Source organism: Bos javanicus, chromosome 12 (assembly GCF_032452875.1).
Source record: "Bos javanicus breed banteng chromosome 12, ARS-OSU_banteng_1.0, whole genome shotgun sequence".
In the NCBI taxonomy this organism is placed as follows: Eukaryota; Metazoa; Chordata; class Mammalia; order Artiodactyla; family Bovidae; genus Bos; species Bos javanicus.
In genome coordinates, this window is record NC_083879.1 from 11583991 (window position 1) to 11599860 (window position 15870).

Sequence of the window (15870 nt, forward strand, 5' to 3'; positions counted from 1 at the left end):
AGAGAACTGGAGTGGGTGCCATTACTATACATAAAATGGGCTTCTCTTGTAGCTCAGCTGGTAAAGAATCTGCCTGCGATGCGGGAAACCTGGGTTTGACCCCTGGGTTGGGAAGACCCTCTGGAGAAGGGAAAGGCTACCCACCCTAGTATTCTGGCCTGGAGAATTCCATGGTCTGTATAGTCCATGAAGTGGCAAACAGTCGGACACATCTGAGTGACTTTCACTTTGTGGACATAAAACAGAAGACCAACAAGGACCTATGGTATAGCACAGAGAATTATATGTGTGTGTGTGTGTGTATGAATCACTGTGATATATATCAAAAATTGAAAAATTATAAACCAACTATACTTCAATAAAAAAGAAAAAAATAATCTTCTTACAATATATATTTATCAAATGATATTCTTATTAATAAAGTGTTCAATAGCTCCCTAATAATCAAGGCTTGTTCAGCTTTCTTGTCTGCTGAAAATCTACTCTTTCAAACCTATTTCCTCTCACTTCTCATCACAAATATCCCGATTAACTGGCTTCCCCACTTCTACACACACTGCAAGATGTTCCCCACCATCATGCCGTTGCTCAGACTACTCCTTCCCTCTGCTCTCCTGGTCTTCCTCTTTCCTGACCACTGGCTGTACTTCAAACCTGTCCTGAGCACACACTTCCTATGCTCGCCACTGGTGTTCATTTCCCTGGATTGTGTCACTTATGTGAACCTTCTTTCCCCACTTTGATCATTTGTGACTTATTACTCATGGGCCCTCTGTCTACCATGGTGTATCTTTGTGTGACCAAGCAGATTAAAAAACTTCCAGATGAATTAAAAGAATGGAACAAAACAGAATTATCAGCTGTTCTAATTTAACATACTTTGAGTATTTAAAACTTTAAAGACTTGCACTAGTTTCTTATTGTTTATGTTGTCTAAGTTTTTATCAGTCCAGCTTGAGTGGGAGCATCTTGAAACTAAAGATAAATGACTAACTTTTTCTGCATTCCCATAAACATCTAACACATTATAAGTACTTTAGAGTAAAAAGTTTAATACATCTTGGCTTTGTATAACAGAACAATGATTTCCCAGGCAAGGCATTTATCAACCCTCCACAGGAAAAGTTTTGCTAATTCATATATTCCTTCCTGAGAGGATGCTTCTCTTTCTCCCATTCTCTTCTTCTATAGCAAGAATTCTACTATAGTAAGCCACTGTAATTCATGAGTCCATGTCACAATATTTAGTAGATACAGACCATATGTTTTAAAAAACAGGACAACATGGTTCTAATCAAAAGCAGAGAAAAAATAATTTTCAGCATCGTCTATGGACAAAATCCTCAAACACACTTACCATAATCAGCTGGTGTATAATTCAGAAGTTCAAATCTCCAATGTTTGTAGCTTGAATAATTCTGGTACATATCAAATATTTCTCGGGTAAATTGTTGGCAGATATCACCTAAAAGAAAATAAAAAAATATTCAGTCACTATACATTTTCCAAAGAAGACATACAGATGGACAATAGGCACATGAAAAGATGTTCAACATCACTAATTATTAGAGAAACGCAAATCAAAACTACAAAGGAGGTATCAATTCACACTGCTCAGAATGGCCACCATTAAAAATCTATGAATAACAAACGCTGGAGAAGGTGTGGGGAGAAAGGAACCCTCCAGCATTGTTGGTGGGAATGTAAACTGGTAGAGTCACTATGGAAAACAGTATGGAGGTTCCCTAAAAAACTAAAAATAGAGTTGCCGTATGACTCAGCAATCCTACTCCTGGGCATATACCTGGAGAAAACTCTAATACAAAAAGACACATGCACCTCAGTGTTCACTGCAGCATTATTTACAATAGCCAAGACATGGAAACAACCTAAATGTCCACTGAGAGATGAATGGGTTAAGAAGGTCTGGCATCCATGTGCAATGGAACACTACTCAGCCTTGGAAAAGAACAAAGTAACGCCATCTGCGCAGCAATATGGATGGACCTGGAGATTATCTCACAAAATGAAGTGAGTCAGAAAAGGAAGAAAGACAAGTATCAGATGATATCACTTCTATGTGGAATCTAAACTATGACTCAAATGAACTTATTTATGAAACAGAAACAGACTTACCGATACAGACATCAAATTTATGTTTACCAAAGGGGATAGGGGATGCTGCTGCTGCTGCTGCTGCTAAGTTGCTTCAGTTGTGTCCGATTCTGTGTGAGTGCATAGACGGCAGCCCATGGGATTTTCCAGGCAAGAGTACTGGAGTGGGTTGCCATTGCCTTCTCCAATGCATGGAAGTGAAAAGTGAAAGTGAAGTCGCTCAGTCGTGTCTAACTCTATCGACCCCATGGATTGCAGCCAACCAGGCTCCTCTGTCCATGGGATTTTCCAGGCAAGAGTACTGGAGTGGGTTGCCATTGCCTTCTCCAATGCATGGAAGTGAAAAGTGAAAGTAAAGTAGCTCAGTCATGTCCAACTCTTCACGACTCCATGGACTGCAGCCTACCAGGCTCCTATGTCCATGGGATTTTCCAGGCAAGAGTCCTGGACTGGGTTGCCATTGCCTTCTCCAGGATAGGGAATGAGGAGGGATAAATGAGGAGTCTGGGATTAGCAGATATATAATACTATATACATAATAGATCAACAACAATGTTCTACTGTATAGCACACTAGAATTGAATATATTCAATATCCTGTAATAAACCAAATTAAAAAAAATATGAAAAAGAATATATATATAGGTGTAACTGAATCACTGTATGCTAGAAACTAAGACAACACTATAAATCAACTATACTTCAATAAAAAAAAAAAATTCTGCTTTTTCTAGGATAAGAAATTCCAGGAAATTTTAGGAAAGTCCTCCTTTAGTATTGATACAAGGCCTCTTAGGAGTTGAGAAGTAACTGCTTCCAAAGGGAAACACATTTAACAAACTTTTAAAGTTATAGTGTGTCAAATCAAGGTAACCTTCAAGTATTTTTTAAGATCATTTACAATAAAATTATTTTATTGGAGAAGGAAATGGCAACCCACTCCAGTGTTCTTGCCTGGAGAATCCCAGGGATGGGGGAGCCTGGTGGGCCGCCGTCTATGGGGTCGCACAGAGTCAGACACGACTGAAGCGACTTAGCAGCAGCAGCAGCAGTACGTATAACACATCTATTGTGTCATTTAGCCACAAACTACCAGGTATCGATGTTTCCACAGGAGTGGAAACTGAGTGCTGCCCTCTGGGACGTTGTCTTCTGACTCATAACCCGCTGCTTCCTTTCTGAGATGCTGCTAGCTTTCTAGAATCACTGGAGCTAGAACCCATTTGTCATGTTCATCTTTCACTCCGACATCAGTCCCAGGAGACTCTTCAGTGACTCACTAGTTTCTGTCACCAAATAAATCACTCTCTTGGCGAGCTTGCAAAAAAAAAAAAAATTATTTTATTGACCTCCAGTCGTTCTTCCAGATGTCACTTCTAAAATAACATCATTTTTGTCATATTTCTCCTTTGGCAGTAGACTCTGGAAAAGCTGAAAAGGGGGAAAAATCAGTATTAGTGTGTATAGTTTCCAGGTATGCTGTTATTACTTGAACTTAGACAAGAGATTCGCAAATATTAATAAAATCAGTAATTAATAAAATCATAGATCATCCCAAAAGAGGTCTGGCTTTAATAAGCAGACGTAATTAGGCCTAAGATAAGCAATCAGTTTATGTCCAACAATGAAGTTACTTGTTGGGATAGTTTCTACAATGCTATCAGATTATCTCAATTTTCTAAAATGCAGAAGTTCAGATCAAAGTCCAGTGTTCCACTCAGTTTTCTTCAGATTCTGCTTCTAGTAGTCCTGAACAGTAGCTTCTTTCATGTAATGAAAGAAAGCTTTCAAAGTCTTCATTTGGAGAAAATGAGGACTTTTTATATACGATTACATGTTCTCTCCCGCAATAAATGCCAGTGCCAGGCCATGCCCTGTCTTCTCAGCAGAGTTGCTGTTTAAAGAGTAGATTGAGGACTCCCAAGATAAGGCTCAAATATTTTCTCAGTGTAATAAGAAAAAGAGGGACTTTCTGATAAAGAAAGTAACCAATTTCCCTCTTAGGAAGACAATGGAAGCAGTTTTCTTTTTATTATTACTAAAAGGTCTTTCAAATCAAACTGAAATTACCCATGTATCATGGACTCTTCCTACTGACAGTTTTTGAAACAGCCCATCTCTGCTAGAAATGATATGGCCTGATGGAGAGAATATTAGACTAGGAGTCAGACGTCTGACTTCTGTTTTTGACTAGCTGTTTATATCAGGGATAAAAAATATTGATACCTCCACCACATCCTCCTCAACCCCTCAAAAAGCCCCTCTGGAGATTATTATCATACTAAGTGAAGTAAGCCAGACAGAGAAAGACAAATATCATACACTGTTGCTTATCTGTGGAATCTTAAAAAAAAAAAAAAAAAAAGGATACAAATGAACTTTTTTACAAAACAGAAATAGATGCACAGACATAGAAAACAAACAGGGTCATCAAAGGGAAAAGGGGGAGGGATATATTAAGAGTTTGGGATTAACATATACAAATATATACTGCTATATATAAAATAAACAAGGACCTACTGTATAGAACAGGGAATTATACTGAGAATTTTGTAATAACCTATAATGAAAAAGAAGCTGAGAAAGAAGATATGTGTGTCTGTGTATACGTAACAGAATAACTGTACTGTACACCTGAAACGAACACAACATTGTAAATCAACCGTACTTCAATTAAAAACAAAAGCCCATCTTCTGGGTTCCCAGAGTAGGGAAGACTGAAGGTAGGGGGACGGCAGACATGGCAAAGGGGAACGTAAGACGCAGTGCTGGATCTTCCTTTTCTTTTAGACAATCCATCCGCTGAGCTAGAAGGGGCTAAAGACTTACATTAACCCATTGTCTCTACAGTCTTGGATTCATTCCATATTTAACCTGAGCAGCATGAGCCGCTCCCTTTTTCTAAGACTTAAAAACCCTGGACTCCTCCCCTTCTTGAAGTAGATTCAGCTTAGGAATACTTTTGTCTGGAGGTAGGGGGCTTGTTCTTTTCTTTGCCATCACAATCTCTTCACCTCACTCTCATTCTATCGTAAATTACAGCACTAAACCCAACATTATCAATCATTCTAAGAGAAAACTTAATAAAAGTGGTGTTCAGAAAGTACTTTAAGCACCAAAACATAATTGAGCAAGAACAGTATTCCTTTATATTCACGGTATTAGGTTTAGTTTACCTCTTAAAACATACCTTATGGTATAACATGTTGATTTTCTGAGCAATGGTTTGCCTCTCTTCCAATGCAAGTTCTTGTAGCTGTTTTTCATCTTGTTTATTTAGACCTACAAACCATCAAATAATAGTAAAAATGTTTAAATACTCACCAAGAAACTCTTAAATAGCTACCTAACCTCAATCTACTAAATTTTATGTTGTGAAGGCAAGGGATTATAAAAAAGAACTATTACAACAATAGTTAGAGAATACCAATTAAGTATTTGCTGCTGCTGCTGCTAAGTCACTTCAGTCATGTCCAATTCTGTGCGACCCCATAGACGGCAGTCCACCAGGCTCCCCTGTTCCTGGAATCCTCCAGGCAAGAACACTGGAGTGGGTTGTCATTTCCTTCTCCAATGCCTGAAAGTGAAAAGTGAAAGTGAAGTCGCTCAGTCATGTCCGACGCTTAGCAACCCCATGGACTGCAGCCTACCAGGCTCCTCCGTCCATGGGATTTTCCAGGCAAGAGTACTGGAGTGGGGTGCCATTGCCTTATGCTAAGTATGTCCAAAAAACTTGTGTGAAAATAAGTATAATCTTGCTCCAAAGAGCTGGTGATATGAATGTCTATAAGTAAATATAAAAATCAGTGATGACATCTTCCTGACCCAAATAAGCTAAGTTTTAGAGTAAACTGGGGTGACTACTTGTCTAAAGGTGGCAGTCATTGGTTAGCACACTGAGTAATCTAGCATGGCTAGAACCTCCATAAATTTTGAGCGCTCTTAAAAATGCTCATCCTTAGTAAACATTTTTTTAAAACACCACATGGGTCAAAAACCCACATATCTTGGCAACCTCTGCTTTATGGAAAGAGTGGTTCTTTTCACATTTCAAAGCTGGAAATTAAATCCTGGAACTCTCACAAAACAAGCTGTCAATGAGATAGTGGCCCAACAGGGTGAATCCTGTAACCTTTGACCCCATTGCTTTAGATGCCTAGAGACTCCATTTGTCAGTGGTGATGTGTGCTAAATGAGGTAGACATTTTTGATACTAAATAATTAAAAAATTAGAAATGAAGACTCATAAAAGAGAGAAGGCTCTTTAAAATCCTTCTCTAGCCATGGAAGTCATCGGGGTCTGGTGGAATTCTATGCCTCATTCCGTTTTTCAACATTTAACACTGGCTCTAGTTGCTGGGGACCCAAGGATGAATAAAACATGGTTCAGGCCTCAAGGGGCTCAGTCTGCTGACAAAGATGGACACATTCACCTGGTTACAATAGGTAGTAAAAGCAGTGCCACTGAGGCCTAAAGGGTGGTCTAACCCAGACTTCGACCCTTAAGGAAGATTCCCAAATAAGGTGCGAATCTCTTCCTTGGGTGTGTGTGTGTGATCTTAGCTCCCTGACCAGGGATCAACCCCGCACTGCCTGCACTGGAGGGTGACGTCTCAACCCCTGGCGCACCAGGGAAGTCCCTGACCTCAATTTCTAACTATAAATGGCCTGCTGCAGAATTGTACTATCACTGCTGGCCTCGCCTTGTGCACGTAAGCCTCAGACGGCAGCCAGGCTGCCATGACTCAATGCGTTGAGTCATGTGTCGGCTGAGTCAAACACCTCAATGTGTTGGCTGGGTCAAAGGTATACCAGAAACACCTGCTGATTTGCAATCATTCCTTGCTGAACTGTAAAATCCAACCTAATTCAATTTCACCAGATTCAATTCAATGTCAACAGAGTCTATTATACCCTGTGACTGGTGCTGCAGGAAATAAAAATAAGACACAGGCCCTGTACTTGAGGCTCAGGGAAAGGGACTGAAGTTAAGACATTTACATAAGAGATTAGAATACAAAACAGAGAAAGGTAATCATACTTGTTTTACAGAGGGGAGTGAAGCCAAAGTATGATATTCAAGCCATACTTTGTAAGAGGACTGAATTTCAAGAAGATGAAATTGGTGGGTTAAGAACATGAGCAAAGACATGGGATGGTCTGAGTATATTCAGGAAATGGCAAATTGGTCTATTTTGGTTGGAAGATAGAACATGCAAAGGGAAATAAGACTACACAGAGAGGTGGGGGTCACTCTGCAGGGACTCTTAAATGCCAAGCCAAACAATCTATATTTATAGGCAATGGGATTTACTGAAAATTCACAGTAGGAAAGTAGTATAGTTAAGGCTATACTTAAGCTGGGAACCTCTCATAGCTCAGTTGGGAAAGAATCCGCCTGCGATGCAGGAGACCCCAGTTTATTCCTGGATCAGGCAGATCCGCTGGAGAAGGGATAGGCTACCCATTCTTGGGCTTCCCTTGTAGCTCAGCTGGTAAAGAATCTGCCTTCAATGTGGGAGACCTGGGTTCAATCCCTGGGTTGGGAAGATCCCCTGGAGAAGGAAAAGGCTACCCACTCCACTATTCTGGCCTGGAGAATTCCATGGACTGCATAGTCCATGGGGTCACTAAGAGTTGGACATGACTGAGCACTCACTCACTAGGCTGGAAAAGCTTGGAGATGAGACTACAAGTTAGGAATTTATTGTAAACATCTTTGATGAGCTATAACGAAGATATAAAGTAGTGGAAAGGATAGAAGACTCATGCAAGATATATTACAGAGGTAGACTGTATATTGGACTTCGAATCCTTGGGCAGTGAATAAGAGTAGCAGCTGTGCAATCTCATTGATTGGGTTCAAATCCCTGCTCCTCTCTGGACCAGGTAAGTGACCTTTGGCACTTTAACCTCTCGGTTTCATCTATAAAGTGGGAATATTAATAAAAATTCCTACCTCATAAGGTCATTGTGAGCATTCAAATGAGATTAATATTTGCAAAATACTTAGCTTAGTGCCTGGCACATAATAAGACTTAGTAAATGTAGCTATTATCACTATTATTATAAAATAGCAGAATTGTAGTAGAAACTTTAGAAGCAATCTACTAATTGAATCTACTAATATTGCATGATACAAACATGGCTGACAGAGTTTGTGTCAGTTTAATTGGAAAACATTTAGTAAGCTTCTATTATGCGCAATAGGGTTCGATCCCTGAGTTGGGAAGATTCCCTGGAGAGGGAATGGCAACCCACTCCAGTATTCTTGCCTGGAAAACTCCATGGACAGAGGAGCCTGGTGGGCTACAGTCCATGGGGTTGCAAAGAGTCCGACACGACTGAGTGACTAACATGTATAATATGTGCAAGCAACTTTCCCAAATAATTACAAATTTGAGAGGAATTATGCAAAAGAGTGAAAAATAATACTCATTAAAAGAGGTGAGAAGGGCTTCCCTGGTGGTCCAGTGGTTAAGAATCCGCCTTGCAATTCAGGGGGCACGGGTTAATCCCTGGTCTGGGAAGATCCCACACGCTGCGGGGCAACTAAGCTTGTGCACAGCCACTGAAGCCCGCAAGCCCTAGGGCTTGTGCTCCACAAAAAGAGAAGCCACTGCAATGAGAAGCCCGCGCACCGCAACTAGAGAGTAGTCCCGGAACTAGAGAAAGACTGCACACGGCAAGAAACACCCAGTGCAGCCAACAACACAACAAATACGTAAAAAATGATGATACACAGAATAAAGCTTGATACACAGATGATACCCAGGATGATACACTGAATAAAGCTTATAAATTAAACTAAAAGCTAATAGCAAAGTACGTGTTAAATCCCAGGTTAATCCATTATACTTGTTTCTCAACTTCTATATATTCTGGAAACTGTTTATAAAAGAAAAATGTTAAGACAATAATATTAAGAGATACTAAAATTGAAAATTAACACCTCTCACATTATGTATGTAAAATTAACTCAAATAGATCAATGACCTAAATATAAGGGCTAAAAATATAAAACTCTTGGAATAAAACACATATCTGAATCTTCGTGACTGTGGGTTTCTTAGATATGGCACCAAAACACAAACAAGAGGAAAAAAAAGATAAACCTCATCAAAATTAAAAATGGTGGTGCTTCAAGGGACAACCCACAAAACGGAAGAAAAATTTTGCAAATAATATTTCTGATACGGAACTTGTATCTGTAACATAAAGAACTCGTACAACTCAATAATAAAAAAGACAACTCAATTTAAAAAATGGGCAAAGGATTTAAACAGTCATTTATCCAAAGGTGACATACAATAGGCACATTCATCAGAGAAATGAAAGTCAAAACCACATTTCACACACTAGGATGGCTAGAATCACAAAGGTGGATCACAAAGGTTGGAGAGGATGTGGAGAAACCAGAACTCTCATACATGGGAGATGGAATGTAAAATGGTGCAGCCTCTTAGGAAAACCTGTCAGGCAGCTCCTCAAAAGATTAAACATGGAGTTACCATACGGCAATATATGTCCACACAAAAACTTACTGTACACAAGTATTCGTAACAGCATTGCTCATAATTACCAAAAAGTGGAAACAACTCAATAACCAACAACTCATGAATGGATATAAATAAAAGGTGAGATATCTATACAATGGGACATAATTCATCAATAAAAAGAAATGAAGCTCAGAAACATGCTACAATGAAATTGAACCTTAAACATATCCTAAGTGAAAGAAGCCAATCTTAGCTTATGAAAGCAGCTAACATATTGGATGATTCCATTTATATAAAATGCCTGAAATAAGTAACTGGGTAGAGACAGAAAGTAAGGCTGGTAGGGATGGCGGGATTGGGATGAGATGGCTAAAGGGTGCAGGGTTTCCTCCGAGGGTGATGAAACAATGCCCGTACTACATGAGCCTTCTGATGGGGTAGAAATTGTATTTTTGTGTCCATGGTATGTAGCATCCAGGACAGTGCTCAACAAAGATCTATCCAATAAATTAAAGCTTCTGAAAAGGTCAGTATTCAGTTTCCCAGACCTTAACAGCATCTTGGCAAGGACTGTGAGGACCTCAGTCTCATAGTAGGAGTTACTCTTTAGAAGCTGTCAGACACCCAGACTTACAGTACAGAGTCCTGTCCTTTCCAATTGTAGGGCTTATTACTCGTCGGTTTTTTAAGAGCTCGAGTTCAATATACCTTTAACTTAGAGAATCAATCCTGTACTTGTACACACACACATCTTTTACCTACTTTTACACATTGATTCTAATTCTTCAATGGCTTGTTCAGCCTCCTGAATTTCTTTGTAAATGACCGCAAGCGGGGCCAGCTCAGCATGCCGTCGAGTCAAGGACCTCCGGTCCCCTTCACTGGCAGAGATGTGATGCAAACAATGATCAAGTGTTTGGTACTCCTTATTCAGGTCCTCCATATATTTTTGTAGTGCTTTATGCTTCCAGAGCATGCTGGTATCTTGATGACAGTATCTCCTGGAGCAATTCTTATTTAACAGACGATGGACAATGTGATTCCTGTTTCGCCTAAAGACCCACAGCCTTGTGTCAAGAGGGATCTGTGTAAGCTGATGAGAATGGCGATGGACATGACACTGGAGGTGACCATTAAGAGACAGATGTCTGAAAAGCCAAGCAAATAGGTGACGACGATTCATTTCAGCGTCTGAAACAAAATAAGCGCAAGTTGAAAAATATCAACTCCACAGAGAGAAAAACTGGGAGGAACCTCAAGCAATCTAGCTCAGTTCACTGCCTCAGCCAGCTCCACACACAGTCCCCAAATTCAATAACCCACAAAGGAAAACGATTCTTCAAACCTCTGAATCAAACAAAATAAATGAAGACAGCACTGTTTTCTACCCACTCACCATATATAATTAACTAAGGCAAATGAGTAAGAGTATAATGAATAAATATATCAATAGAATAGGTTGCATCACCTATTTCTTATAACAGATCCAGAATCTAAAATTGAGCGTGTGAATAAGCACAAGTACAAAATAACCATGCAAGCTTAGGTGTCTCACATGTTAACAGATTTCTAAATTTGAAGGAAATACTATTTCCTTGTCTAATACTTTAATTTTAGGTACCCAGATGCCCAAGAAGTCAGGTAACTTAATCATGATTATTCATTCTACCTGTTTCAGGCAGAGTTGAATGCAAGTTGCCTGTTCAGAGCTCAGCGTTTTTCATTCCCAACTATGCAATCTCTCTTCAAAGATGCTTCCCTTTTAGCTGAGATTTAAAGGATAAAAACTTTACATATTAATAGTAAAAATGTAGAAATTTGGCTTTTAAAAAAAGACAATGAAGCTAATTATACTAAATGAAAAAAGCAGACTCAAAAACAATATATTATCAATTAGGTTTTCAAATTTTCTACAGCATATGGAATACATGGATTTATGGGGACATTTACTCACTTTTCACTTTCAAGCATTGGAGAGGGAAATGGCAACCCACTCCAGTATTCTTGCCTGGAGAATCCCAAGGGCAGAGGAGCCTGGTGGGCTGCCGTCTATGGGGTTGCACAGAGTCGGACACGACTGAAGCGACTTAGCAGTAGCAGCAGCAGCAGCAACCCCTCATAATTGAGGGCAATTTTTATTTTGAAAAAAGAAAACTAGATAAAAATACACACCAAAATGTTAATACTATGGTCTCTAGTTGTGAGATTATAGATACTTTTTCTTTTTCCCCTACTTTTTAGTGTTTTCTGAATTTCCTATACATACAGCACATAGCATTTTTACAATCAAGGAAAAAATTACTTAAAAAATTTCAAGTTAGGTGAATTTGGCTGTGTCCAATAACTATCCGTTCTCCTTCCCTCTAACAGAGATAACCAAAAGAGCTAACAAATGTACATATTTGTGATTACTGAATAAGAAAAGGAGAAGATAAAGTGTTCTAAGAAAAATACTTTGCCCCTACAATCCTGAGGTTCAAATCTGAAGTAAGGGTCAAAACTGATCAGAATCAACCTTTATTATCTCCAGTGTTCCTACTATGCTGCTGCTGCTGCTGCTAAGTCGCTTCAGTCGTGTCCGACCCTGTGCGACCCCACAGACAGCAGCCCACCAGGCTCCTCTGTCCATGGGATTCTCCAGGCAAGAACACTGGAGTGGGTTGCCATTTCCTCTTCCAATGCATGAAAGTGAAAAGTCAAAGTGAAGTCGCTCAGTCGTGTCTGACTCCTAGCGACCCCATGGACTGCAGCCTACCAGGCTCCTCCATCCATGGGATTTTCCAGGCAAGAGTACTGGAGTGGGGTGCCATTGCCTTCTTCTCCTACTATGCTAGGTGTATTAATATATTAGTTCAGTTGATCATTGCAGGTCAGCTAACTTGGATATCATTATTTTCTAAGAAATAGAATGGTATCTAAAATATTCAAAATTTGCAGGGTTCTGCTAACAAAATGTAACTTAATCACACTCTAAAGAGGGCACCAGGGTCCAGTAGCCACAAATGCTAGTCCTCCAGCAGGAGTTACTACTCCTCTTCACATTGAGACAGGCTGGGGGCTGGGACCTGGGACCCCGTTGGTGCAGGGCTACCATGCTTGCCCCTGGACAATCATCTCCAGGAGCAACACAACACAAAGAAACTACAAGGGACTTAACCGCGTGCACGCGCAGTTGGGGCAAATTCTGGACACCTAGATACAAAGAGACCAAAAAGTCCACCTGCCACCTCCCAAGAGCCTGAAGAGCTGGGAGTACAAGCATGGTCCTCAGCATGACCCCTCAAAGGGAGGGACGAACCACCTAATCTACCCCTCCTTCCGACTCCTGGACACGAACAAGCTCGCCTGTCTCTCCCCACCCCCAGCAAGTGAGCAAGCAAGCAAACTTGTTCTGGCTCACCCCTGCTGTAGCAGGGGCCTCAATAAAGCCTTGTTTCAATATCCCGACTAGCCTCTGAACACTTTCTGGTGATTAAGGAGGCCAAGAACCCTGATGGGTAGCAACATCTAGTCTCCATCACAGGTGTGTCCATTTGAAAAAGGACAGAGAAAAAAACGGCAAAGAAGATTTTTGTTGAAACACTTCTAGCTAGAGTTCCTTTTTAGGAACAGTTAGTAGAAGGGGGAGGACAGAGGATGAAAGGGCTAGATGGCATCATCGACTCAATGGACAGGAGTCTGGGCAAACTCCCAGAGATAGTGAAGGGCAGGGAAGCCTGGTGAAGAGTCGGACACCATTGAGCGGCTGAACAAGTAAAATACCTCTCTAGGTCATGAACTTCAATGTTAAGTAAACCCTAAGACCTTCACCCTCTAGGGTTATCTATACTTGAGAATTTCAAGTCTTCTCCTTCACCCCCTCACCCCCTCGCCCCCATACATGCAGTTAACAAGATTAATGTGAAATTCTAGGAACTCTCAGCCTCGGCAAATCAGAAGCGACACTAAGCCCGCACGAGGGTATCACGTGTAAGTTACACTGAGTTACTCGGTATCAAGAATGATCCCACAGGGAGGCACCAGGGGGAAAAAAAGCTAGAGAAAGAAAATAGACTTTTAAGATCAGAAAAGAGACATGAACTGTGAGTACTTAAAAAAAAATTAAGGACACTAGGTTTCCTTACTGAAGTCGGAACCTTCTGTGATCCACTACATTTCAGCCCATCCGTCACCGGATGCCTTTCACCTCCGGGTTCACCCAGTCTGGGTTAGAGCCCGACCCCGCCTCCTCGGGCGTCGCCACTCCTTTGCGGCAGAGGAGTTCTTGAGTGTGCGCAACATGAGCTATCAAAGGAAACAAGAGAGAAAACGGTACAACAAGAAAACGTTCCCCGAGACGGCCGTGGGCTTGCTCATCTGGAGTCAGAACCCAAAGTGTGGCTTGCCAGGGGAGGGAGAGGGGACGGGCAACGCGGGCTCGGGTGTTGAATGAACCATGACTCCCGGGAGCGCTGGCCCGGGAGTCCTGGGAGTTGTAGTTTATGTCGGACAGGCGCCCCGCCCCCAACCCCCTAGGCCGAAGCTGCAGCTTCGGTTTTCCCAGTTTCAGGCAAGCTCAAAAGGGAAGTTCTCTACAGTTCTGATTAAGAGCTCTTGATATACAAAAATTTCCTTACCTGTGGAGCCACTAGAGCACGGATTCCTGATTTTTTTTTTTATAAATGAGGATTCGAAAGTTTACAGGATTCTGAACATTAATAGCTGTACTTCTCAGCTTTCCTTGCCTGAGAAAATACATAATGGCTAGTTGAGACTGTAAATGTATATCTTTAAAAAATTCATAGCAGTGCTCAGATAGCGAGTTGTGTTCCACTCTTTGTTACCCCCATGGACTATAGGCCTCCAGACTCCCATGTCCATGGGATTCTCCAGGCAACAATACTGGAGTGGGTTGCCATTTCCTCCTCCAGGAGGTCTTCCCTACCCTGGTGGAGCCCTGGTCTCCCACATTGCAGGCAGATTCTTTACCACTGAAGCCCTAAAAGTCACAAGGAGGATCCAAAATATGGGAGATCATATATAGCCACAAGTTAGTGACTTTATATCTGTTGTATACGCATAAACAGAATTTGGGGGCTCAATTTAGGTTTGTAAACCATCAATTAAGTAAAGCATTAAAAAACATAAATAATAAACAATTCCAGCAAAATGCAAATATATTGCCTTACTTTAAATATTCAAGTAGTATACTTATTTATGTTGCAGATCATATTTACAAGTCATTTGAACTCTGTGCCTCAGTATTTCTTCCTGAAAAGCAGAGGCAACAAGAATTCAATATTACCGACTTCACAGGATATTTTCTTAGGTTATGAACATAAATATAAAAAGGGGAATTAGGCATAAACATAAATATCTAGCATTTATTGCTTATATCAAGGTACCCACTTCTACCAACTACATATTGGATACTATTCTAAATGGCTTAAGCCTTTTAATTAATTTAATCCTTACAACAACCCTAAAATAACCCATTTTGCAGAATAGAAAACTATGGCACAGAGAATTTTAGTAACTTGTCCAAGGAAAAGAACTAGTGAAAAAGCTTACCTGTCTTAATAATCTATGGCTCTTAAGCTCTGATACTAGCTCCCTCCTCCAGAAAAAAAAGAAAGGAAAGCATTCAGTCATTCATTCAGTAAATATGGAGCGCTAGTTATGTGCTTCTCACTGTTCTAGACATGAGAATTTAGCAATGAATAGAAAAGACCAAAATCTTTGACCTCACAAATTCCAGAAACTGAAAGTCACTCAATCCTGTCTGACTCTTTGCGACCCCATGGACTTCTCCAGGCAAGAACACTGGAGTGGCTAGCTGTTTGCTTCTCCAGGGGATCTTCCCAACCCAGGGATCGAACTCAGGTCTCCTGCACTGCAAGCAAATTCTTTACCAGCTGAGCCACCAAGGAAGCCCCACAAATTCCAGAGAAACCACGTAAATCATTCTCCTAAATTATTCAACAAAAGCTTTTGACTTTTTATTTTGATATATTATTCAAATATATAACTTAAGTAGTATATATAAGGCTTTCTTCTTAAAAAATAAACCTTAGTACTATGGACTGAATTGTATCCCTTCCAAATTCAATATATTACAGCTAACACTGCTGACAAAGGTCTGTATCGTCAAAGCTACGGTTTCTCCAGCAGTCATGTACAGATGTGAGAGTTGGATCATAAAGAAGGCTGAGCTTGAAAGAATTGATGCTTTTGAACTGTGGTGTTGGAGAAGATTCTTGAGAGTCCCTTGGACAGAA

The 15870-nt window shown here is 40.5% G+C and overlaps 1 protein-coding gene across 4 annotated transcripts in view; it reads right to left on the minus strand.

Moving 5' to 3' along the window:
- Nucleotides 1–15870, minus strand: part of MTRF1 (mitochondrial translation release factor 1) — a 58082-nt gene that overhangs the window by 27564 nt on the left and 14648 nt on the right. The window contains exons 1-6 of one of the 4 annotated variants that reach the window (XM_061434471.1): nt 14230–14711; nt 13738–13897; nt 10376–10804; nt 5305–5396; nt 3464–3545; nt 1358–1465 (exon numbers count right to left, since the gene is read on the minus strand). In XM_061434471.1, coding sequence (XP_061290455.1) covers nt 1358–1465; nt 3464–3545; nt 5305–5396; nt 10376–10796 — 703 coding nt within the window. In that variant the 5' untranslated portion in view covers nt 10797–10804; nt 13738–13897; nt 14230–14711. Of the gene's footprint in view, nt 1–1357; nt 1466–3463; nt 3546–5304; nt 5397–10375; nt 10805–11282; nt 11380–13737; nt 14163–14229; nt 14712–15870 lie in introns of those variants that run through there. The other 3 variants (XM_061434473.1, XM_061434472.1, XM_061434474.1) reach the window with 3 other exon arrangements.